The sequence below is a fragment of the Epinephelus fuscoguttatus genome, linkage group LG18 (assembly GCF_011397635.1).
Source record: "Epinephelus fuscoguttatus linkage group LG18, E.fuscoguttatus.final_Chr_v1".
Taxonomy (NCBI): Eukaryota; Metazoa; Chordata; class Actinopteri; order Perciformes; family Serranidae; genus Epinephelus; species Epinephelus fuscoguttatus.
In genome coordinates, this window is record NC_064769.1 from 10,186,833 (window position 1) to 10,209,078 (window position 22,246).

At 39.3% G+C, this 22,246-nt stretch overlaps 1 protein-coding gene across 2 annotated transcripts in view; it reads left to right on the plus strand.

Moving 5' to 3' along the window:
- The first annotated feature begins 3,382 nt into the window (after positions 1-3,382).
- The window catches only part of LOC125878645 (formin-binding protein 1), a 70,490-nt gene continuing 51,626 nt past the window's right edge, over positions 3,383-22,246 (plus strand). Inside the window, exon 1 of one of the 2 annotated variants that reach the window (XM_049559993.1) lies at positions 3,383-3,826. In XM_049559993.1, coding sequence (XP_049415950.1) covers positions 3,803-3,826 — 24 coding nt within the window. In that variant the 5' untranslated portion in view covers positions 3,383-3,802. Of the gene's footprint in view, positions 3,827-8,274; positions 8,392-22,246 lie in introns of those variants that run through there. The other variant, XM_049559988.1, reaches the window with a different exon arrangement.

Consider the following 22,246-nt stretch of genomic DNA (forward strand, 5'->3'; position numbering starts at 1 on the left):
CATATTTATGTGCACTTTAGATGCTCTTATCTAGAGTAAATGACATTAATCCAACATTTAAATATGTTTATTATCCTTAAGTATCACCAGAGTTAACACTGGTGGTTCATGAAGGATAAACAGGCCCAGTGAATGTGATGTCTTCCATTATTGTAAACTTGATATCATGCCAAGTTATCATAGTGTGGAAACACAGCTGAGAGCACAGATGGACTTGAAAACTTTGCTCTGCGTCACTACACAGCAGTTATGTAACTTAAACAAAACTTAAACATGTTCATTGAGATATATTACATAATAGCAGCTCTCTCTGCAGTGTGATGCTGTGTGGAAACAAACCGCTGACTGTGTTTTAGAAATCTCAAAATCTCTGGTCCACTTTGGAAAGTGGTCAACAGAAACATTAGCTAAAGGTGATTAACTATAAATGAGGTGAAAAATACCAAGTGTGTAAATGATCCTTTACAGCATGTTTGAGTCCAGGCTGTGTAATTTTGGACTTACAAACCATTAAGAAACTGCACGTACACAAGTCGGTCCTACTGAATAATTATGACAGAACAGAATACTTTGAACTACAATTTACTAATATTAAAATAAAAGTATATAGGTTTGGTTTGTTTGTTGGCTGTACAAAGAGACTGGGCATAAAATTTTGTAAGAAACTCAATAAAAAATAACATCTATTTGGCTTTAAATCACATCACTGGTGGATCCCTTAACAAAATCCCTAATAACACTGATACTAATGTATTTTTATCCACTGCTATTGATAAAGCCTACCAACAGATGAACCCTGGAATCTGTTATATTCTGTAGTTGTATATGCGCAACTATTTTGACTTCTCATAGGAGGAGAAGCACAGGGCATCTCATGGAAGCATGAATAAACCATGGTAAAATTCCAGGGCACTCGATCCGGCACACCAAAAAAACCCAACACAACAGATGTTATTTATTACACCTGTGTTAGACATATAAACATGTTTTCTGTGAGAACAGTCAGTTAAGCAGTGTTGGGGAGTAGTGAACTCAGGGGCATAAATATAGACAGTGCAGGCAGGGTGGTTGCACTGGGGCCCATGGGGTGAGTGGGCTCCCAACTATATGTTGGACAGAAAACAGTCCCTTGATTGATTGCTACCATAGAAATATGTTTGTGTTCAAAGAAAAACTCCATTTGCCATTTGGTATATGTGCCTTTGAAAAGGCAAACCCATCCATCATGTTTTTTGTATCTGTTTTTATAATAGCCAGTAGCAATCTATAACAAAATACGTTATAAAATGGTAGCTCTCCATAAACTGTACAAAACTTCACAATTAATTTAATAATACCTCATTTCCATTGGTATTTTTGTCATATATATATGTGGTGATGATTTCTGGATTATATGTATGTTTGTGTTATCCAGTATCATGTAACGATGAGATTATACAGCAGCTAGTTTAGGTGCATAACCCAGCCCTGTTGTAACTACCTGAGTGAACTTCATGCAATTAAACTGGTAGTTTAACTATATTTTGCAGTAGCTTGCTGCATGGTGAACTACATTAATATTTGCATCGCGATTCAAGTAGTTAAATGACTTTTTTGGTTTTTTTGACATTTTTGGGTAACTTCTGTAACTACAGACAGTTTTGGGCCATATGTGGAAAGGAAAGTTTTTTGTTTTTTTTTAACCATTGCTTTTGTACTGTAATTAAACCCTCTTTGACCACAATTAGTCAGAAGCACTGATTATTGCTATTCATTAACAAATGTTCAGAGATGTTGTTGCATGCTGTTTTAGAAGTTACCTAGCTAACTGAGTAATCCTGTTTGATGCAATACCTCCACATGGACTCTGGAAAGCAGGTGTCTGACTGATGAACATTGTATACAAAACCAAAGCTGACATTCCTTGCACTTTCCCATTAATAGTGGAGATTTTTTATTTTTCTATTTTTTATTTTTTGTTACCTGTGAACAAGTGGGCCCTTTTTTTGCAAATATCTGTACATTACAGATGAACCAACAGTAAGCTTACTTGTGATAAACTTGGTTATCTCTGCTAGCAAGGCCTTTTCCTACAGGCATGGCTTCTTCTGCACTTAGTGCCCCCAGTGGTGTCTCTCCATTTTGTAAGTATCCAACCACTAGATGGCAGTGTTGTTGTAACAATGTGACCATGGGACCACATTAACAATAAAATGGACTTCACTTCCTTACTTGTATGCTCAAAGGAATTATTATCATGAAACAGCTTAATGCTAATGTAATCATTCACATGACTAATCATAATGATCATAATGATGATGATAATTGCTGATATCTACAGGTATCTGACTTGGCTTGCCACAAAAATAAGCTTTTTTACAATAGGTTTTTTTTCTTTTACCTCTATAATTTGGTCTAATACAGTTATTGAGTTATTTATTTTGAATTCATTAATTTTCATTTTGTTGCATTTTTCTGAATGTTCCTGTGAAGCACTTTTGCCAACAGTTGGTTTTATAGTACTCAGTACATTTGAATCGACTTGGCTTTTCATCACCTCAAACTAGGTTTAAACATACTTTTCAAGAGAGAGACCATGGCTTAAGAAGGCAGCATAAAAAAACAAGTTGCAACAATGAATACAAACAACAATAACAGACTAACAAAAAGGTTACACATTACAAAATAATATACAAAATATCCAGATAATATGCAAGTGTGGACAAAATCCACTTGTATATTCTTTAGACAAAATGTACAATCTCTGAGTCCATTTACACTTTATTAGCCTAGCTGTAATTTTAAAGTTAGGAAAGATCAATGGGAACAAGGTGGAGAAACTGTAAGAAGCTGGAGATGAAATAACAGATTTAAATGCACTGATTAGTTGCAGTCTTGGCATGAATTATGGGCCTCAACTGTATCCTCAAATAGTTTTTCATATACATTTCTAGGTGATGTCTGGTCACAGCTCATATCAGGCCATCATCATGCTCACAGAGCATCCAGTGGTTCTGTCTGCAAAGGCTGGGGCCCAAAGGTTTGGGTGCTGTCTTCCAGCTGAGCAGCAGGTTTATGGCTGCCGTGCTATCTCTTCATTCTTATTGCATGAAAGTTTCTAAACTCAGCACCCCAGAGGCAACATCCTGTGTGCAAAGTGGAAGCTTGTGGGGTAAGTGTTAAGTAAATCCAGGGTGTTGTCAATGATTACTTCTGGTCTTATCACATAGAGAAACACAAAGACAGAAAGGGAAAGTGGTTGCCCACAAGTTAGCATTAAACCCTCTGGGGGTGTTCAATGAAACATCTGCCGAGGGCGGCGACCTTTTTGAACCCACTCCCTCCCCCCACCAACACGCCATGTTTCCTCAGCATTCAGCCCGCATTTCAAACCAGGGCTTCCCATCAGTACACACGCACCAGGAATAGTGAGTGAGCACCGATATTTGTAAAGGCTTTATTGGACAACCCTGCAGTGACACCCCTCTGCCAACATCTCCTTTTCTCTCTCTCTCTCTCTCTCTCTCTCGCCTGTGCGCGCGCAGGAGCAGCTGTCATTGGGTCGAAAGCGGGTGCCCGCGCGCTGCATATAGCGAGACTATCCTGTTTGAAGATTATGCTGCAGCTCTTGGCCATCTTGTATCAGACAGGATGAGACGTTGATAATGAAAAACTAGACAGAGGAGCACGTTTTTTTCTGACAGAATACGGTCAGTGACAGGCGAATACCACAAAAGGGTGAAGAAAATCCCGTCTGCCGCTGTGTGTGCTGAAAACACCTCAAACGAGTTGTGGATTATTCCGAGGACATCGTACTGAAACCATGAGCTGGGGGTCAGAGCTATGGGTGAGTCTCTTGTGCACTTGTGTCGTTTGTTCACGGCTTTTTTATGTATGTGGCCTGTGTTGACCTAACGGTTCTCAGATAAAATAAACACGAGTGTGACAAGGCGCAGTGGCTCCATGTTGAAGCAGCTAAAACAACGGTTAGTATGTATGTGCCGCTCGGTGGATGTTCAGCCTCTGTGACCACAGCCAGCTAATTTGTAGCGCTAATCACTCAAGCTGGTGTATTTTTTTTTTCCTCTGCCTGTGTTACATTTCATTGCAACATCAGAGCAACACGGCGCAGTTGGCAGGGAGGGTGTGAGTGAAAAGCCCAGCTAGCTAACCATCCATTTTAGTTTACATTTGAGCATTTCAAACCACGCTTTGGACACACACCCCCTCACATTATAACATCTCTGCGGCGCCAAGTTGCTGAGGCTGTGTGTTCATGTTGCAGTGACACTTGCTTCTTTGTAACGGTTTCATAAAAACGTGTAACAAGCATGTAAATGTACCTTCATTTCACAGGACGTATTGTCACTGCCAGTAGAGGAAGTGGATGAGTTCTCTTATATATCTGCACCGAAGCACTGCAAACAGTGGCGAAACTCAACTGGTTAACCCACATGTTATTGCCATTTAATAACCGCATAAACAGGTCAGCTTACTCAAAAATTCTTTATATATACTGATATATATTCACAACCTACAGCCTTAAAGGGGAACTCCACCTTTATCAAGAATTCCAATATGTTATTTCCATGGCCTAAGAATGTTAAATTAATATTTATGAAAATGAGCTACTCTCTCTCAAAGCCATAAACCAGAGAAGTTAGTATCAAACTTGTGATGTCATAATGTATAAAGTTTGGCGCTGCTCCATGGACAATGATTTGGAGACTGATTTTGTAGACCTATAAAGTGTAAGTTGTCTTATTTATACCCAAATGAGCTTTATTCTATTGTGATGTTGTCAGTTCTGAAACAGAAGATGTACCCAAATACTCCCCTGGGTGCTCTAAGTGTCATCTGGGCCATCTTGTACCATTCATTGTCTATGGATTTTTTTTAATTATTTTTATTATTATTATTATTATTTTTTTTTTAAAGATTTTTCATTTCACAGTGCTCTAGTGTTTGGATTTAGGAGAGAGTTGTTCATGTTACTTATATTTTTTTAGATTATCTTAGACTGGAAATAACATGTATGCATTTTGAAAATGGACACAGTTTCCCTTTAAATCTGGGTCCCAAAAACTATTTGCAACTACTAACAGAAATGTCTGATTAGTCATTTGACAAATATGTTTATCCTTCACGTTTGTCACAAAACCAGGGGGACCTTATGCTCATGAATGATTTGGTTCGTGAGGCATTCTTTGTGAGCAACAATAGTAGAAGAGTAAAAGCCCAGTAACATTACTACAATAAATTCCTCTGCAGTGATGTCACTTTTCACTGAAATTCACTTTTAAGGATTGCTTCACTTGTAACAACTCAGTGGTGGCCCTTATCAACCCATCCACTGTATCAGTGGTATTTCCCCTTATTCGGACACACAGATACTCACATGTTTAGGGCAGTGTGTTGTAAACCACAGCATGGGAATAAGGATTACAGGACTGTGTCAAACTATTTTTACGACTTGATAATAAGCAGCTATGGCGAGTGGAATTCCTGTTGTTGGGGTTTTGTTTCAGTGGCTCTTGTTGTTATTTTGTTGTGGAAATGATCCACACTAAAAGCAGTCATTCTGCTGTCTGTGTGCTGACAGACTGCCTGGCAGAGATGCTGGAATGTTATTGCAGGATTCATAGATTGAATGGTGGTATGTTTTAAGTGTGTGTCAGTACAAACATGTATGAGTGTATGCTTGCAAGTTACTACATGGTGTTTGCATTTGAACCTGCAGAAAGGGTCACATTTTATTGACTTAAACTCACGATCTGCAGGTCGACAATGCTGCACAGCACCTGATCACAATACTGCAGCATGGAGCACTTTTTTTCTCTGATAAAACTGCAGTCTAATGTCAATGTTATGAGCTAGATTTTTTTATTTTCTACCAAGCAGCAATGAGGCCTGGAGATAGTTAAATCAGGGATGTGTTTTCCTTTCTAAGAAAAAAAGGAGGGGGAGGCACTCCCCTGAATTCTCCAGTAATTTACCTGGTCCAAAGTTCAGAGAGTAACCCACCAGTACTCCACATTCTTGCCTTTTCCCAGTGATGTCAGTGTGTTTTTTACTTTACTACTGCAATGCTTGACCGAGAAACGCCGCTGCCCAGGTAGTCATGCAAAGCGAACGTAGCCTTAAGGTATTCTACAAGTTTTCATGTGTACCTTAAGTCTGGAAAACATTTGAAAGTTTTTTCAAACAGAGACTGAGCTTTTGCAGAGAATAATGTATTACAACCAGATGCTCGCTTTTTTTCCCCCCGTTAGCGGGCTGAATGGAATCCAGGCACTTGTTTCTTTAATCTTAGTCCCTGCAATAGGGCAGCAGAAAGAGCACAGCGATACTCTACAGGTGGCTGTTGCCACTGGAGAATGCACACAGCTTTTTTTCTTGTTGTCCTAAACCAGATCAAACAGCAAAACATACAGTAACACGAGCGCTGTTGCTGTGGCAGCACCCACACTTTTATGCAGAGCAAGGGCAGGATGTTGTGGGTACAGTACCTTGTTAGTTATTGGTAGGGCTGCAGCTAATCATTATTTTCATTATCAGTTGAGCTGCAGATTATTGGCTCGCTTAACAGTATAGGTCCATGAAATGTGAAAAAAATTGTGAAAAAGAGTCCAAGATGACACCCTCAAATGTCTTTTGTCCAACTGACCCAAAGAAAAACAGTTTACACTGAAACCAACCAGGGTTGAACAGCAAATTCTCACTGTATAGGAGCTGAAATCTATAAAAGACGAATGAATCGATTAAGCTATAACCATAATAGTTTATATTTAGATTTCTGCTGATCAACAAATTGATTAATTGCTCCATAGCTGTCAGCCTTGTATATAAGCAAATGACCCATCTATCTGATTCGTCAAAGTAAAATTTAACTCGTCACCAGCTCTTCCATATTCTTCTGTGTTATTTTCAAGGGCACAATCCAGTATTTTGTGCATCAACATGTTTATGATCACTGTCCTCGAGTTTAGTTAGCTAAAAAAATTAGATTGTACAACAACATGACAGATGAAGGATGAGACACCATATGCACCACACATTTTTATTATGCTCATCCTGTTGTTCCTTGTCGTGAACAGGAAAGTAAATGATATATCAGGAAGTGAAGTCACAGTCGAGCAGGGTTTCTCAACCTCTCTCACAAACACGACTGCTGTGGTGAGGTAGTGCACCCGGGCCTTGCTGTTGATACTGTACTCCATTACTGGTTCATAAAGTGAGAAGCATGGAATTGGAAGTTTATTTCAGTAGAGGCCTGGTGGGGAGGTTATAGCTAGATTGGGTATTGTTTAGGCTTTGTGAGTCAGCATGAGTAAAGCACCACAGTCAGTTGATAGACTCCAAAATGCTGAATGCCTTTGGTGCAACATCATAGCCCTGATTACAGTCTTCACCGTCCACTTAAAGACCGACTGGGAATGTTTGCTGCCATGAAAATTATGACTATCACTGAGCTGTCCATAACCAACAAGGTACCAACAGAAGTGCTGCAGAAACATTGTTTGCTCAGGGAGACTTGTGCTGCAGAAGAGACTGTCCTGTACACATCTTCTGTTGACCTGTAAAAAAATCAGGGTATTAAAACTCACCATATCCTGACAGAGTGGTGTTGCAGAGCAATAAAATGTAATGACAGACGGTAAATTTTTGGTCTAAGTTTAAAGAAATGTGAGTTGTTTTTATTTTTGTGCAGGCAGAGAATGAAGTGAATGGATCAAGATCACATGCATGCACAGTTAAGGACCCCAAACCCCTTCCAAAAGAGGCATTATGTACAAACGCAACCAGAGAACAAGGAAGTCGAATGTGGTAAAACATGTGACTGTTTCTCAGCGGAACAGGGGTCAGAAAAAAAAAAAAAAAATCATAACTATTTTATAGAGGCATCACACTCAAAAAAACTGCTCTAAATCAAGTTAGCTGTGCTTGTTTTAGAATGTGTGAAGAAAAGGACATCGCAACATCTCAGAAGTATTTCCTCTTTGGGCTCGGGTGTCAGAGGTAGCGCTGGCAGTATTATATAATTTGAGCAGTAGAGATGCCACTAACCTGGCCAAAATTATTTGGTCAAGAAAGATCAAACAGATGATAGGTTGTTTTACCACACACACAGCAGTCCATAGTTTAAAATGAAAAAAGACGTTAAATGCTGTCCTCTGGCTTAAACAAAGTGACTACCACACCTTTCCTCTATGACACACCTTGAATGTTTCACTTCTCTTGTGTGGTGATTTAGGGAACTGGAATTAAGCTCCTTTTCCACACAGTTGCACGGAGGAGCCCACTAAATCTACATAGTCTGTAGAATATAAAAGTATCTTGTATTGCCACACGGCTTATTGATACGGCAACATGGACAAGGTTGAAACTCTACTGAAAGAGCAGCAGCTTAAGGTGAGTTGAATGTAGGCCTCTAGCTATAACTACTTTTTGTGGATGATATATTGTCCCAGAAATAAATGCAGGTACCCCTTCAAAGAGCAATGAACTTTTAATTCTTAAGAATATTTAGACATTGGGGTTGGAATGTGAAAAAATAGAATCATTTGAATGATTAAGATATCCTCAAAGAGCTCCCGGGCTCTCTTAACAAAAATTGCACTTAAATATATATTAAACATTTGGCAAAGGGGTATCAAGAGTCATTCCTCAAAAGGCAATATGCTGCCCAACTGCTGTGTATTCTGGCATTATGTTGGTTAAAATGTTGCAGACTTTCTTATGTAAACTAACACGCATGTAAAAACAGCGGGAAATATCGTATGATACATTGACATGACCTCAATAATTTTCGCTGACCTTGATAAGTCTAGAACATTATTATTGTGAAAGGCCTCACTGCACTAGGGTAATGAGCATTGACTTTTAAAAATTGAATCCATGTGTAGTCCCTGTCTGAAACATGCTTTGCTAGTTACATTGTGTAAATGGTGCGTTACTTTGTTTATTCAGCGTCAGTCGAGGCGAGAATATCTGTCTTGCCATTGGGGACAGCTTAAGAGATGCTTGTCTCCTATTTTTAATTGTAGGCACACTCTTATCTGTTAGCCATCGCCCCTAATGTAATTGAGAAGGGAAAGTGGTATTGTCTGGAGAGGCCCTTTAAATGCCACTTCCTTTTTCTTATGTCATTAAGTGGTGCTCCAGACTTTGCCAGAGGGGCACAGGCAGAAAAGTTCAATCAAAACCTCATGGTCTTGGGATTTTTTTTGAGAGATTTCAGTTGTGCATTCACAGAATTGAGATATCAGGGTGGATCTGCTGGTAGTGTTATTATGAGTCTGAAACAGCCTGGTGTTAGACTGAGATTTCCTCAGTGTTGTTCTCCTGTTGTAGCTCATCTCAGCTGAGACTCCCCCAGGGTGCAGCCTCATCCCCTGCTGTTCACTTGACATTCAGGGCACTTTCAGGACTGAAACCTGAGCTAGTTTGTTTCCTTCGACTGAAGTCGGGGGGGTCAGAGGCTGAAACCTTTGGCAGACTACCTCAGACATCCCTTCACCCCCCATTAAATCTTACACTCATCCCTACCCACCTGCTGACTCAGTGATATCACCCTGAGCCCATTTTCTCTTCAGCTCTGTCTTTGAACCTCCATGACGGTAAAATAGAGATGAATGGATTCACAGATGATCTGTAGGCCTCAGACTGCACCCTGGGAGTTGGAGGCAGAAAGAAAGGAGGAAGAGGGGGGAAGATGAGAGAGTATTCAAACAATAAGAGAAGGTTCACATTGACATACTTAAGACATGCAGGTGAACTACAATAAATAGGCATTTCTTTTCTCTCTCTGCTTTTCAATTTGCCTAAGAATACAAATACTGAAGAAGGTTAGGGTTCACAAATGACAGTTTAAACGTACCTGGTGTAACATAATTGCAAACTTGTACATCATCGCTGTCAGTATAACTGTTAACCTTAGCTGCAGTCCAATAAATTGTCCTCTGACATGTCTATCTAGAGCTGCAATGATTCGTCAGTTTATTGATTAATCAATTAGTTGACTGACAGAAAATGAATCAGCAATTACTTTTCATAATTGATTAAACTGGGCCCTCTAACACAGAGAAGGTGCAATAAAGTGTTTTTGACCATTTACGAATAAACATGTTTAAGTACAAACCTCAAATACAAGCATGACCCTGAAAATCAGCGTAATAGGTCTTTATGGCATCTCAACTGTGAAAATGTGCAGCTTTTTCTTGTCTCTTAACATGATAGTAGATGTGTTGGTGTTTTTGGCTGTTGGTCTGACAAAACAAGCCATTGAAGACATCTCCAGGAAGTTGTGACAGACATTTTCCCACTGATTTTTGATGTTATATACACCAAACAAGTGAGATCTTGAGATCTTCTGTCTTGGGCGTTTTCTGACCGCAAGTGTTGTCCTTCCGCTTCTTCTAAACTGAATAGCAGCAGTGTAAGCTATTTTGTCATCTTGTCCATGAAAAGGTGACTCAATCCTTCCCACCACAGACTGTTGCAGCCTCTAATCTGCAGTCATTCCCTCTTCTGTTATTTTTTAAGTCAGCCTCTAATCACTGCTGTGACATTGGAAATTATATCTGCCGTTGGGTTTTGAGCTCTGACATAATTGTCACCTGAGCCTCACAGCCTTCCATGTTCTCCTAATCACTGCTATATTGTACTACATACTGTAAGTGTCATGCTGTAACAGCATTGGATTTCCCCCGACAGAGTGATGGAGTAACTCTAGCACTGAGATTGCCTGCTGTTTTATGACTATTCAAGGTGACGGATGAACAATGGGGTTTTAAATACAGCGTGTTGCTTATAAACTCATAGTGATAGCAGTGATAGTGTGTCCATAGAATGACAAAAGCATTCGGTTGAAGAGCTGTAGCAGGTGGCACATGTACAACGTATAGCTCAGGATTCACACATAGAAGTAACAAGCTCATATTTACCTGTACAGAACAACTTATAAACATTCTGTGTGCAAAAATAGGTGTTGGGACTGAATTCAATTTTATTTTATTGGTACAGATTTGACCTCAGGAGTGATTTAACAGTCTGTGTTCATTAGCCCCAAAGAGCAAATGGATGTAAGCACAGCTGTTTGCGGCAGCTAGCTTGCAAACACACCTACTGCATGTTTGTGTGTGGTGAAGTGCTAAAGATGCTAGTGTAAATTTTATTGGCTTCGCTATCACAGTTCTCCATCTGTCTTCTTTTGTGATCATGAAGTCCAGGGAAGTTTCTGAGGCCAGGAAACAGTGGGTTTGGTGCTTGTGTGACAGCGGTGGTCTGTTGTTTTAGCTTCCTCAGAGCTCTTCATTTTTAAGGGATACCAGATGCGGTCAGTAGACATTGTCGGTACCAAACGAACCTTTTTTAGCAGTTACTTTACAGCTGCTTAATGTCAAATGATTCAAAGCCATAATGAAAACTGGCTTGTACGGCCATGCAGTTACCACACATTTGTCTCCCACTGCTTCAAAATATTCTACATGCTGAGGATATGTCCAGCTTTCACTCCAGCCCACTCTTGCCTTTCTTTACATTTCCTCATTTGCTCTGTTTTTCTTTTCTTCTCTTTGGCTGTCATCACACTGACTCATTCGCTTTCCCCTCTCTTGTAATTGCAAGACAGATGTTAGAGGATACAATCACATGTGTTACTTCAAAATAAAAGCTTATTCGCCATGGTTGTTCAAAATTTCTCATCTTAGATTTGTCCTCTCATAGTGGGAGAATTAACCTCACATTTTTGTGATTATTGAGAGGCTGTGTGGGCTTGAGGAGGCTTCTTGGCAAGAGCGTACATCATTGTGGTCTGTTAATGCTCTCGAATCTGCAGGATGCTTCATCACAACCTTTTTTGCTTTAGCTGGAATATCTTTCTTCATTTAGCAGTTATTTATGATGGGGCAGTTTGTGGGCTGCTGTGGACATTTATTAATGTACATGATGCCAGACAGAGAGGGAGGAGGTCGTTGCTTGTTTCAGTAAATGATTTTGGCATTTGAAATAATACCCATCACTTCCTCTAGTGGGGTCTGGCTTCATTCAATAACAGAGACAAGTCTTCCTCACAAACTTAATAAGTTTCCATGTCTCTCTCTCCGAGTAGATGTTTCCCTCTGTTTACTGTACATTACCATAGAAAACACTTGTGCAGCTGTCACACATACAAGTGCAGTAAACACACGGAGAAATCTGAGTCTTTCCAACATGAGTTTCCTGCTTGCTGTGTCAGGCAAGTGCCATCTTTACTCATATCCTGAGATGAGACATGTCAGGGTGGAGTGAAAGCGCTGCCACCCAATTCAGAGAACTTGAAAAACTGTAAGCGAAAAAGGACCACCCAAATGTTTCAGCTCATTTTGATGATACAGAGAAAGTACTTATACCAAGTCCTCTGAGGGCTTCCCCACTAATATAGGATTGTAAAATATTCTAGCATCAGCGTTAAACTTTTTGTTGTGTGCAAGAGAGAATAAAGCTACGGTCTCAAAGTGCTTGTGGGCTGTTAGCAGGTTAAAGTGTTGGCTTTTCATTCAGTAGAATAAAAACAACTAAAAAAATCAAATAGTAGATAGAGGGGATGTAGTAAGAGATCGAACATAATGCCTTCCATCTTTAGCGCCTGATTCTCATGCATTCATTTAAGTGTTTTCTTCTACAAAATCATTTCATTCAGGGTAGAGTGATCATTGTACCATAGATTTGTCCAATACACTGTTGAGGAAACCCACGGCATCAACCTCAGCAGCTATATGTTTATCTCTGTTAACATCAGCAGACCATTCCAGCGAAACACAATGCTCTGGTTAAAAATAGCAACCCCGCTCATTGGCTGTACCAGCCATACTTGTCTGCATGACTTTTATCTTGACTTATGACACCTTTCTGCAATATGTAGGCCAAATTCAAATGAGTTGTTACATTAAATAGGGTAATACTGCATCAGCAACGCAGACAACGAGTACAACACTCTTGTTTACCTGGAGTGGTCCGATAGATTAAAAGGAGAAGTGCAAGACATGGTTGGCACAAAGCCAAACAAATCTGATCCTCAAGGGTGAGATCTGACTCTTGTCATCTGAAGCTAAGTTATTAAACTGAAGCTGTAGTGAGTAAAGAGCCATTGCAAGAAGAGACGCCTAACATGACACCGATAATAAGAAGGCATCGCGTCGCTGAGATCTATTTATGAACTGAAACTGTGAGCAGGACACACAGTTGAGTGTAAAACATGAAATATGTTTAATCTAGTCTTTCATTTACTGCCACCATGTTTGCCAGCAGACTTAATTACATGCTAGTGCTGTTTGTTTGTATGTTATTTTTCCCACTCAAAGTTCCATGGCAGCTACAGTATGATTTGATTTAAAGACTGACACCTATTGGCAAAGAAGTATAGTAATCATGAAGGTACTATTGGTACTAATTTTGGAAGGGAGCATATAGTTGTTGTACTTAAATCATTGTTCTTAAGCGGAAAAAGGCTACATGAGACATGTCATGGCAGCACATAGCTTGAGTGCCATGGCAAGAGATTCACCTGAACCATGTATAGCTTGTGTACTATTAGTGGACAGCTGAGCACGGGTGTCATTTACAGTAACACCAAGTCGGTGTTAACTCATCACTGTGGCCCTTAGCGTGTTTCGTGCCATGTGTTTACGTATAGGATATTTGAGGCTGATACTGATATTGTTGTTTGATCTTGATACAGCTCCCTTATATTTGTTCTTTTAAGACTTGTGACCAAGATATGTATTAAACTTAACATTTTACAGCTGAAAAATAAAAGTCAACTCAGGTCAAGTTAATTTTATTTATACAGTCCAATATCACAAATGACAAATTTGCCTCAAGGGCTTTAGGACCTGTACAGTTTACATCACCCTCTGTTGTTAGACCATTTGAATATGTAAAAACTCCCCCAAAAATCCCTTTGACAGGGGAAAAACGTTTCCACGACAGGGACAGCTTGTTTCTATAATATGACCTCAAACCCAGTCTGGCATTTACTGTTCTGCACTTTCTGGCTACTTATTGGCTGACATATACACCAATACCTTTTCAGTAAGCTAATATATGTGTGTGTATATATATATTAGGGCTGCCACTAACAATTATTTTCATTGTCGACTAATCTGTCAATTATTTCTGATTAGTCGACTAATCATTTCATCGAAAAATGTGTTAAAATGTTGAAAAATGTCGGTCTGTCTCGCCCAAACCCCAAAATCACGTCATCTAATGTGTTGTTTCATACTCATGCCAAAGGGTTTTAGTTCACTGTCACAGGAGAGTGTGTAAAGCTGCCAATATCTGAAAGTAAGAGGCTGCAGTAAGAGTATTTTGGGGTACTTTTATAGTACTTTTCTATGAAAAATGACTGAAACCGATTAGTCGACTACTAAAATAGTCACCGATTATTTTAATAGTCGATTAGTCATCGATTAGTCAACTAATCGTGGCAGCCCTAATATATATATATGTCAGATATTAGCTCTCTTAACACGGGTTTGAAAACTTAAACAGCTAAAAGTGAGACATTTTATTTTATTTTAGGCCACTCGTATTCCAAAGCCGGTCTTACACCAAATGAGTAATCAAGCAATTTCAATGTCTAACAGAAATTTATAATGTTAGAATAAAATCTTGAAAGTTTCACCTCAGTTGTGGTGATCATAAAACTCAGTCCCAGCTGCCTTAAGTCAGTCTTTTTCTCATCTTGACCTTTCAACAAAACCAAACATGTTTAATATTCTCATAAGTTTTTACTCTTGGCTCATACTGAAATACTGATGTTCAATGATGTCAACAACTAGCCTAATACCCCCCAGCACCAAACAAGAAGCTGCAAACCATGAAACATGGAGAGAACTCTGAGGACTCTTGGACTGTGGAAAAGGAGGAGAAACTGGTGGAATTGTGGAGTGAACAAGAATTGGCGTTTGATTCGGCATGTATCTGATCCAACAACCGACACTTGTTTTAGTGAGAAGTCTTCATTTTTAAAAGGGTTTGCATCACATTGTCACTGTCTCTTCGTGCTAAATTAGAGCGGCTAACCAATGGAGGCTGGTAACGATACACAAATACAGTTTATCTTTATGGATAATATTGATGCCAAATTGACAAGAATTCTGTCAACATATGGCATATGATCTTGTATTGCTAGAGTTACGTGGTTGTGCAGACAGGTAAGAAATTGTTAATATGCCTCGTTGTATGGTATAACATTTTCCACCAGGAGCAGGATGGGAAATTATCACAATCTGATTGTAGTCTTGCCAATAGTGACCCTGCAGAAACTCCAGTCTTTGCAAAATCTAATAGCCTGTGACTAAAAACTCACATTGGCTTTAGATGTTAGAGGGTGCCAGACTTAAGTCTTTTAAAAGTCTTCTTGTAGGTGTAAGTGTACAAACACCATGCCAGTCAGTATCTATCTATGTCAGACAAAGTTGTCACAGAATAAATGGGCCAACAGCTTGCTATGTTGAAGCAGTTTGGTACAAAAAGTGTCATTGCGGTGCTCTTATAGTGGAAATACTAAGTTCAAAGTCTTCCTTCATTCCAGAGAATTTGTTATATAAGAATTTAAGAGCTTTATCCTCCAAAAAGAACAAAAACAGCTCAAGAAGAACAATGGCTAATGTGTGCTTGCTGGCCGAGCAGAATTAATCCACAGAATAACAGCATCCTATTGGGTGGTTAAGGTAGTTAGACGGGAGGTGTAGTAATCAGATTAATGACAGCGTCATTTAATCAAGTTCTGTGCTGGTTACTTACAACATTTCAGTTGTTCCTTTTCACTAGACTTTTTGTTTTGCCTGCATTTGGTGTGCTTCGTCTGATGAATATGTTCTTTGAATATCAGGATACATGATGTTTTTGGATCCAGTCTTTGCGTTACTATTTGCAGGATCTTACATCTCTTAAGACTACACTGCTTGACAAAAACTTATTCCTCTATTGCATTGTACCCCTCTGAGATGGATTAAACTCCCCTGGAGCTGCTTTTTTCTACTTAGTTGTCGCACAAAAACCGTGACCATATTGCGCAGGAGAAGTGAGTTTTTTGTTTTCTTGGACAATGTTCGTTCTGTTAAATCGGAAATGGAGGAGCAAAAGGAGGAATGCCAGCTGAGCCCTGACGAAGAGTATCTGCAGGTGCTACTGCAGATGAAGATGACAAGTGCTGTAAGTGAGCAGAGATGTAAAATTGCTGAACGAATCTTTCCATTCAAACAGTGTCATCAAGCAACAAAGGCTGTGTGCCAGTCATAGAATTTCTGTGGTGTGTATACCATTGTCACAGTGCTTTGTAAAGCATTCGTTAGACACAAGCTCATAAGACTTTTACAAGACAAATGCCTAAATGAGTCCTGCAGTTTCTTTTTAAGTCCATGAATGAGTTGACCACCCTTCCAGTTACTATGACTCACAAGTGAGACACAGCAATTTCCTGTTGCTTAACTGCCACAATAAGGACTAGTACTTCTTACAGAGCAAACCGACTACTCATACAGGATACGGCTAAGTGACGTGGACAGAGGTAGAGGGATTAAATAGCAATGGGGGTCGCTCACAGACAAGCACAGAGAAGAAATGCTTTATGAGCAAAGAAGCATGTTACACGTGTGTGCATATGCCAACACACATTCTTAAGTTTCAGACCGGCAGAGGCGTTGTTTCTATAAATATGTACATGGCATGCAAACAAGAGCTCTTCCACGTAAGGTCACCCACTGCCCCAAACAGCTGCTCATATTTTGCAGAAGGATTGTGTGTGTGAGGCTGTACTCATATTTTCCTATTTGTTTTGTTCTGTTAGAGGAATATTTTGCATAGATGTCACCCAACATCAGGCAGTTGATGACTGATCCTCAGTAGTAATAGTGAAAGTCTCTACACAAATGTCAGCTCTGTTATTAGTAATTGGTCTGTATTTAGCTATTTTACAACAGTATATGACAAAAATGAAAATAAAATCAATTTTTTTTAAACTCATCCCATGTAGAAAGAAAGATTTATTTGTTGCACTGGCTAATTTTTACACAAGTTTAAAGTGTCTTTGAATTCATGTGCTAAACCCTCATTTAGGGTGGTTGGGCAGGGGGCTGACAAACCCTTCTCAAACTTTAATAACCCAAAGACAAATAGCTGAGGGCTGCTATTCAGTGGTCAAGCACATGATCAGCACTCTTTGTTTATGTGTGTGCATGAGCGCGTTTGTGTGTGCGAGGCCACTGTCCCCTTTCCTGTGACTCCTCTCCGACACGGGGGTTACACCGGGCTATGGATGCATTGTTCCGCCCCGCTTTCTCGCACAAAGCCTGATGTGTGTTTGAGAGAGGGCTTGGCATCTCCCCCAAATATTTGTTCTTGCTGCTGGACGCCCACTGTCGCGAGTCATAGTGAAGCGCAGCATTGACCAACTCATAGACCACACAGTTGATTTCAGTGGCTCCGCGTTACTTCACTGAGTCATATCTCTGGTGTGTCTGCTGCAGTCAGTAAGGCTTTTGATAATTACTCCAAAGCATTAAACATTTTCTGCCGCTTTGCTTTATTCAGTGAGGCAGAACTAGTTTTGCAAGAACAATTGGGTAGTTTATTATTTGAACTGGCAGCACCCTCGCAGCCTAATGACCACTTTTGGTTGAATGCAGTTTCTTCCTCGCCCTTCTCATTCTCACTGCAGTTTGGGGTTTGTTAGCTAATGAGGTTCCTGAAATAACTCATTCATGTTGTGCCGTGATGGTTCTGGTAAGCAAGAACATAAAAACCACGCTGAAACCACCTTCTCTTTTTACCAACACTGAATGGATGTATGGGTATGACGCAATCAGGACATACATTGTGTCTGACACAGCAGACTGCAACTTACAACTATTTTCACTGTCAATTAATCTGTCGATTATATTCTTCTATCAAATGTCATAAAATGGTGGAAAATGCTCATCAGTGTTTCCCAAATCTCCTCATGTCTTGTTTTGTCTATAACCCAAATAGTTTACTGTCATAGAGGAGCAAAGAAACCAGAACATAATCACTTTTAAGAAGCTGGAATCAGAAAATTTTGACTTGTTTTTCTTTTCTTAAAAAATTGACTCAAACTTTCTGCTCAACCCCATACCCACCACCCTAACCTACTATCGCTGCTCATCACATTGAACCATTAAATAGAAAAGACAAAAGCATCTATAGGCCTCTTGGCCCATTGTCCTCCCTCCAGCAGAACATCTGTCCCCTCAGTCTTTGTGGGTTTCCCCCCTACTTTAACGTGGGATCAGCTTTTATTCATCTCAACAGGTTTCCTGTCAGAGGCTAGACTTTATATAGATGCCACTGTGATGCAATCTGAAAGCTGAAAGCTAAGTTTGCAAAGCTTTAAACTTACTGAAGCCAAGTATTGGAAGGTTACATTTTTGCAGTCCTTGCAGGAATAGTTCATAGTTGCAACAGAACTTTGAGCACTGGGACATTGTTATTTTATTTTAAATCTAAATGTGTTTAAGTTAACGGTTGTATTAATCAGAGTAATGGTTTCATGAAAGTAAAGCCACAAATGCAATCTCTATCAGTTTTATGTTTGGGTCAGTTCATATGTCAATCCTGTACCCTTACTAATCAGGCACACTATGCATCCATCTGTGAAATCCTCCTACTATACCACCAATTAAATTAATGAGATGTTTTTGTTGAGACTTTTTCTCCCAAGAATATTTTTTGATTAAATTCTGATAAATGAAAGGTTATTACATTTCTGATAAAAAGTCAGGTCTGCTTAGTTGCAGGCATCTTTTAAAGGACAAACAGAAATTTGTATGTGAAACATTATACATGTATTATATTTGAGCGTTTTTTTTTTTTTTGTTTTTTTTTAAAGTGATGGCTGATTCACATCTGCATTTACATCTCTTTAACTTTTAAGTCAGCAATTTGCTGTTGCCTGTTCATTCCCCTCGGTCTACCAGTGATACGACTCCCCTTTTCCTCCTCACTTGTGTTTGTAATGGCACATTGATTTTTGCTGTGATCATCAGAGCAGCAAACCGACCTCTGCAGAGGTGTTAAGGCTGTAATAAACCAAGAACCGTACCCAGGAGCATTTTTAAAGGTTTTAAAAACAGTAAAATCCTGTTATCACCAATCTAATTGAAAAATGGATCTACTCGCTTTGCAATCTAACGCAGGATCTGTTTTTTAAGTTCCTGATTTCATTATTGTACCTATTATCCTATCTTAAACGGCGATGACTATGCCAAATAGTTGTTATGTAGTGTTGTCTGTATTCTTGCATCATGAATCATCTTGCTTCCGAGGATGACAGGTGCATTATTTTATGAAACTCATCGGTCCTTAGGAAATTTGTGGTCAGGTCAGAGAACTGTTCCTTCAACATGCTCCATTTATTCTAGACCTTGTGTCTTTGAAACCAACAGGGGATAAAAAAAAAACACATACATCAGCAGCAGTAGTGTTAGCACTAGTGTTATTGCTCTGCACTGCCTTCTGTGGTGGAAAGGAGAAGGACAGGAAGCTACATAGGAATTTACCTGCTTTGACTGTGGTACTCAAATACTACATTCGGTGTTGAGCATCTCGACATTTTTCTGACAATGAAGAATACAGGCTGGGAAGGGTACTGGTGTAAGGAAAGGAAGTTATGCATACTTCGTCTTCTTCACATTCTGTAGATGAGTTTTAAAGTGAAATATTTCAGGATTTGAAGCCTTACAATAGTGACACTTAACTAACGACAGGGTGCCGGGGGACCCTTCAACCATTTCCTAATGCACAATGAAAGTTAATTGATTCACGCTGGCATTTTTTTTGTAATTTGGATGTAAATAAGTAGGGCTGCCCCTTGAAAGTTGGAAATTCAGTCGTCGATAGTCTTTAGTCAATAAATTCATCAGTCGGACACCTCTCAGTTGACTGAGATTACTTTGTCGAGCAGTCCTTTTTTTTCTTTTTTTTTTTTTTGCGCTGTGCAATGTATTTCTGGGAATGTTTTGGTCCCCAGATTTTGCTGTGGAGTGATTCAACTGACATAATTCTGAGTCGGGTACAGCCCTATAATTAAGGTATGAGAGTACATTAAAAAAAAGCATAAGAATTAGGGTTGTTCATCCAAAAGAAGCATCAGGTAAGGATCCCCCACACCCCCTAATAGTAGTCCGGGCAAAGAGCACACCCTGTGTGCACCTGTCTTGTGCTTGGCAGTTGGATTTGCCTCTTGACAGAGATGAATGAGGACAGCAAACACTGAAAGGTTGTAAAGAAGCCATTCATTTATTATATATACTGATAAGTATTATTCATGATCGTTTATGAACTTGCAAAAATGGCCCCCTGGGCAAAGAAAGTTGAGTATCCCTGCTGTACAGCCTTTTCTTTACTCCCATAGAAGATGACCAGGATATGGGATTAATACGAGACTGCCTTTACATGCACTAGGCTCACCTCAGTTGTTTCCCTGTCCTTGTGTTTGTGCTTTGCCTATGTTAAACTGAGAGGAAAGAGAAAACCTCTGTGCTGTAGGGATGCAGGTCAGTGAGATCCGATCTGGAATGGTTGCTAAATAATGTGCATTAGTTCAGATTAACTGGTAGTCTAATACATTAAACTGCACCATAATCTCCATCACCAGTTGGAGGTCAGGAGGCTGATCCTTAAACAAGCATTTATTTGTTTTCTTACAGCACATGGGCAACCTACATATATTTAGTAACTGCTAAGTGTGTCCTTTGTTCTCTGTTTGAACCTGTTTCCCATTTCCTGGATAATAAAAAAATATTTAGCTGTACACACTTGTATTTATTTTCCTTCATGTACTACCACAATAGTACATGCATCACAGTTAGTGGGATTGTGTCCTGAAATAACAAGCAGAGTGGGGCTGGTTCGTTTCCTGAAGAGATCCCCCACTTATTCCCTCCTGCAGGAACAAGGTCAGGTGTCAGAGGCCACAAATGACAGAATGGAAGCAAGTCTGGAGTTGGAGCAGGAGTTATTAGTCTTTAGTATGGGGGGCCATAGGAGGAGGTTTTACAGAAATTCCTTTGCAGGTTTGAATATGCGTCTAGTAACTGTTCAGCCAACTGTGACAGAATGCCGGACACTGTATACTTTGCATGTTGATCACACACTAACTTGAGTAACTGCAAAAAGGATTAATTTAATTCACATTTTTGAAATTCATCTTTTCCAACTGAAAGTATTTTTACCAAAAGGAAACTGTTCTTATCATGTTGCTGCTTTACAGTTTCCTCTTTACCTCTGTCTTAGGTTTTGAACTTTTTATGTTCATAGTCAAGATCACAGCCAGGAAAACAACTAAGACTGATGGAGAGCTACATTGAAACATGTGAATGGATTTGATTTAAAATGTTTTTTTTAATGATAACAAGCTCTCACAGATGCTAAATGAACTCCCATCACCCCTGCATCATTTCCAACTAGAATTGATTTGTGATTTGTTTGGGCTCCAACTAATGATTATTTTCAGCGCTCATATTTTCACGATTGACACTTCTTCGGTCAATAGTTTGCTAAAAAAATGTCCAGACCAATTTAACATGCAGTAGTATGTTTTGTCCAAAGAACAGCCCAACCTTCCCAAAATATTTAGTCTACAATCAAAGAAGACCAAAAAAACTAAGCACAAATTCACATAATATGATATTTTAAATTTTTAGCATTAAACACAGTGCCCAACTGCCTCCACTCTCCACTGGTTAGCTAACCTTGGCCGCTCTGCACTATTCACCACACTGAGGTACTAGCTAGTGGAGCTGCTCATTTGGGAACTACTTCAAATCAAATCAAATCAACTTTATTTATATGGCACTTTTCATACAACAGTAACACAAAGTGCCTCACAGAGGTTAAAAACAACAAAGATCCAAACAGAAAACAAAAAGAAAAGAGAAAACCCAACCCTCCCACCCAACAAAAAGCTATTTAGCTCATAAAATTGAGTTAGTAGCTAGGTAAGAATGATCTAAAACAGAGACATAAAATGCATCAAAACTAAAACCTATAGGCTAACTAAAATAACAAAAGATAAAGGTGAAATGAGATAAGAACGTAAAAAGAGGAAGGGTAAGAATATATAAAATAAATAAAAAATAGATAATTTATGGATAAATCGGTTATAAGAGGAATTTAAAATAGATAAATAGAGAGATCAGTTAAAAGCCTGATTAAAAAGATGAGTCTTGAGCCTCTTTTTAAAAACATCAACAGTCTCTGC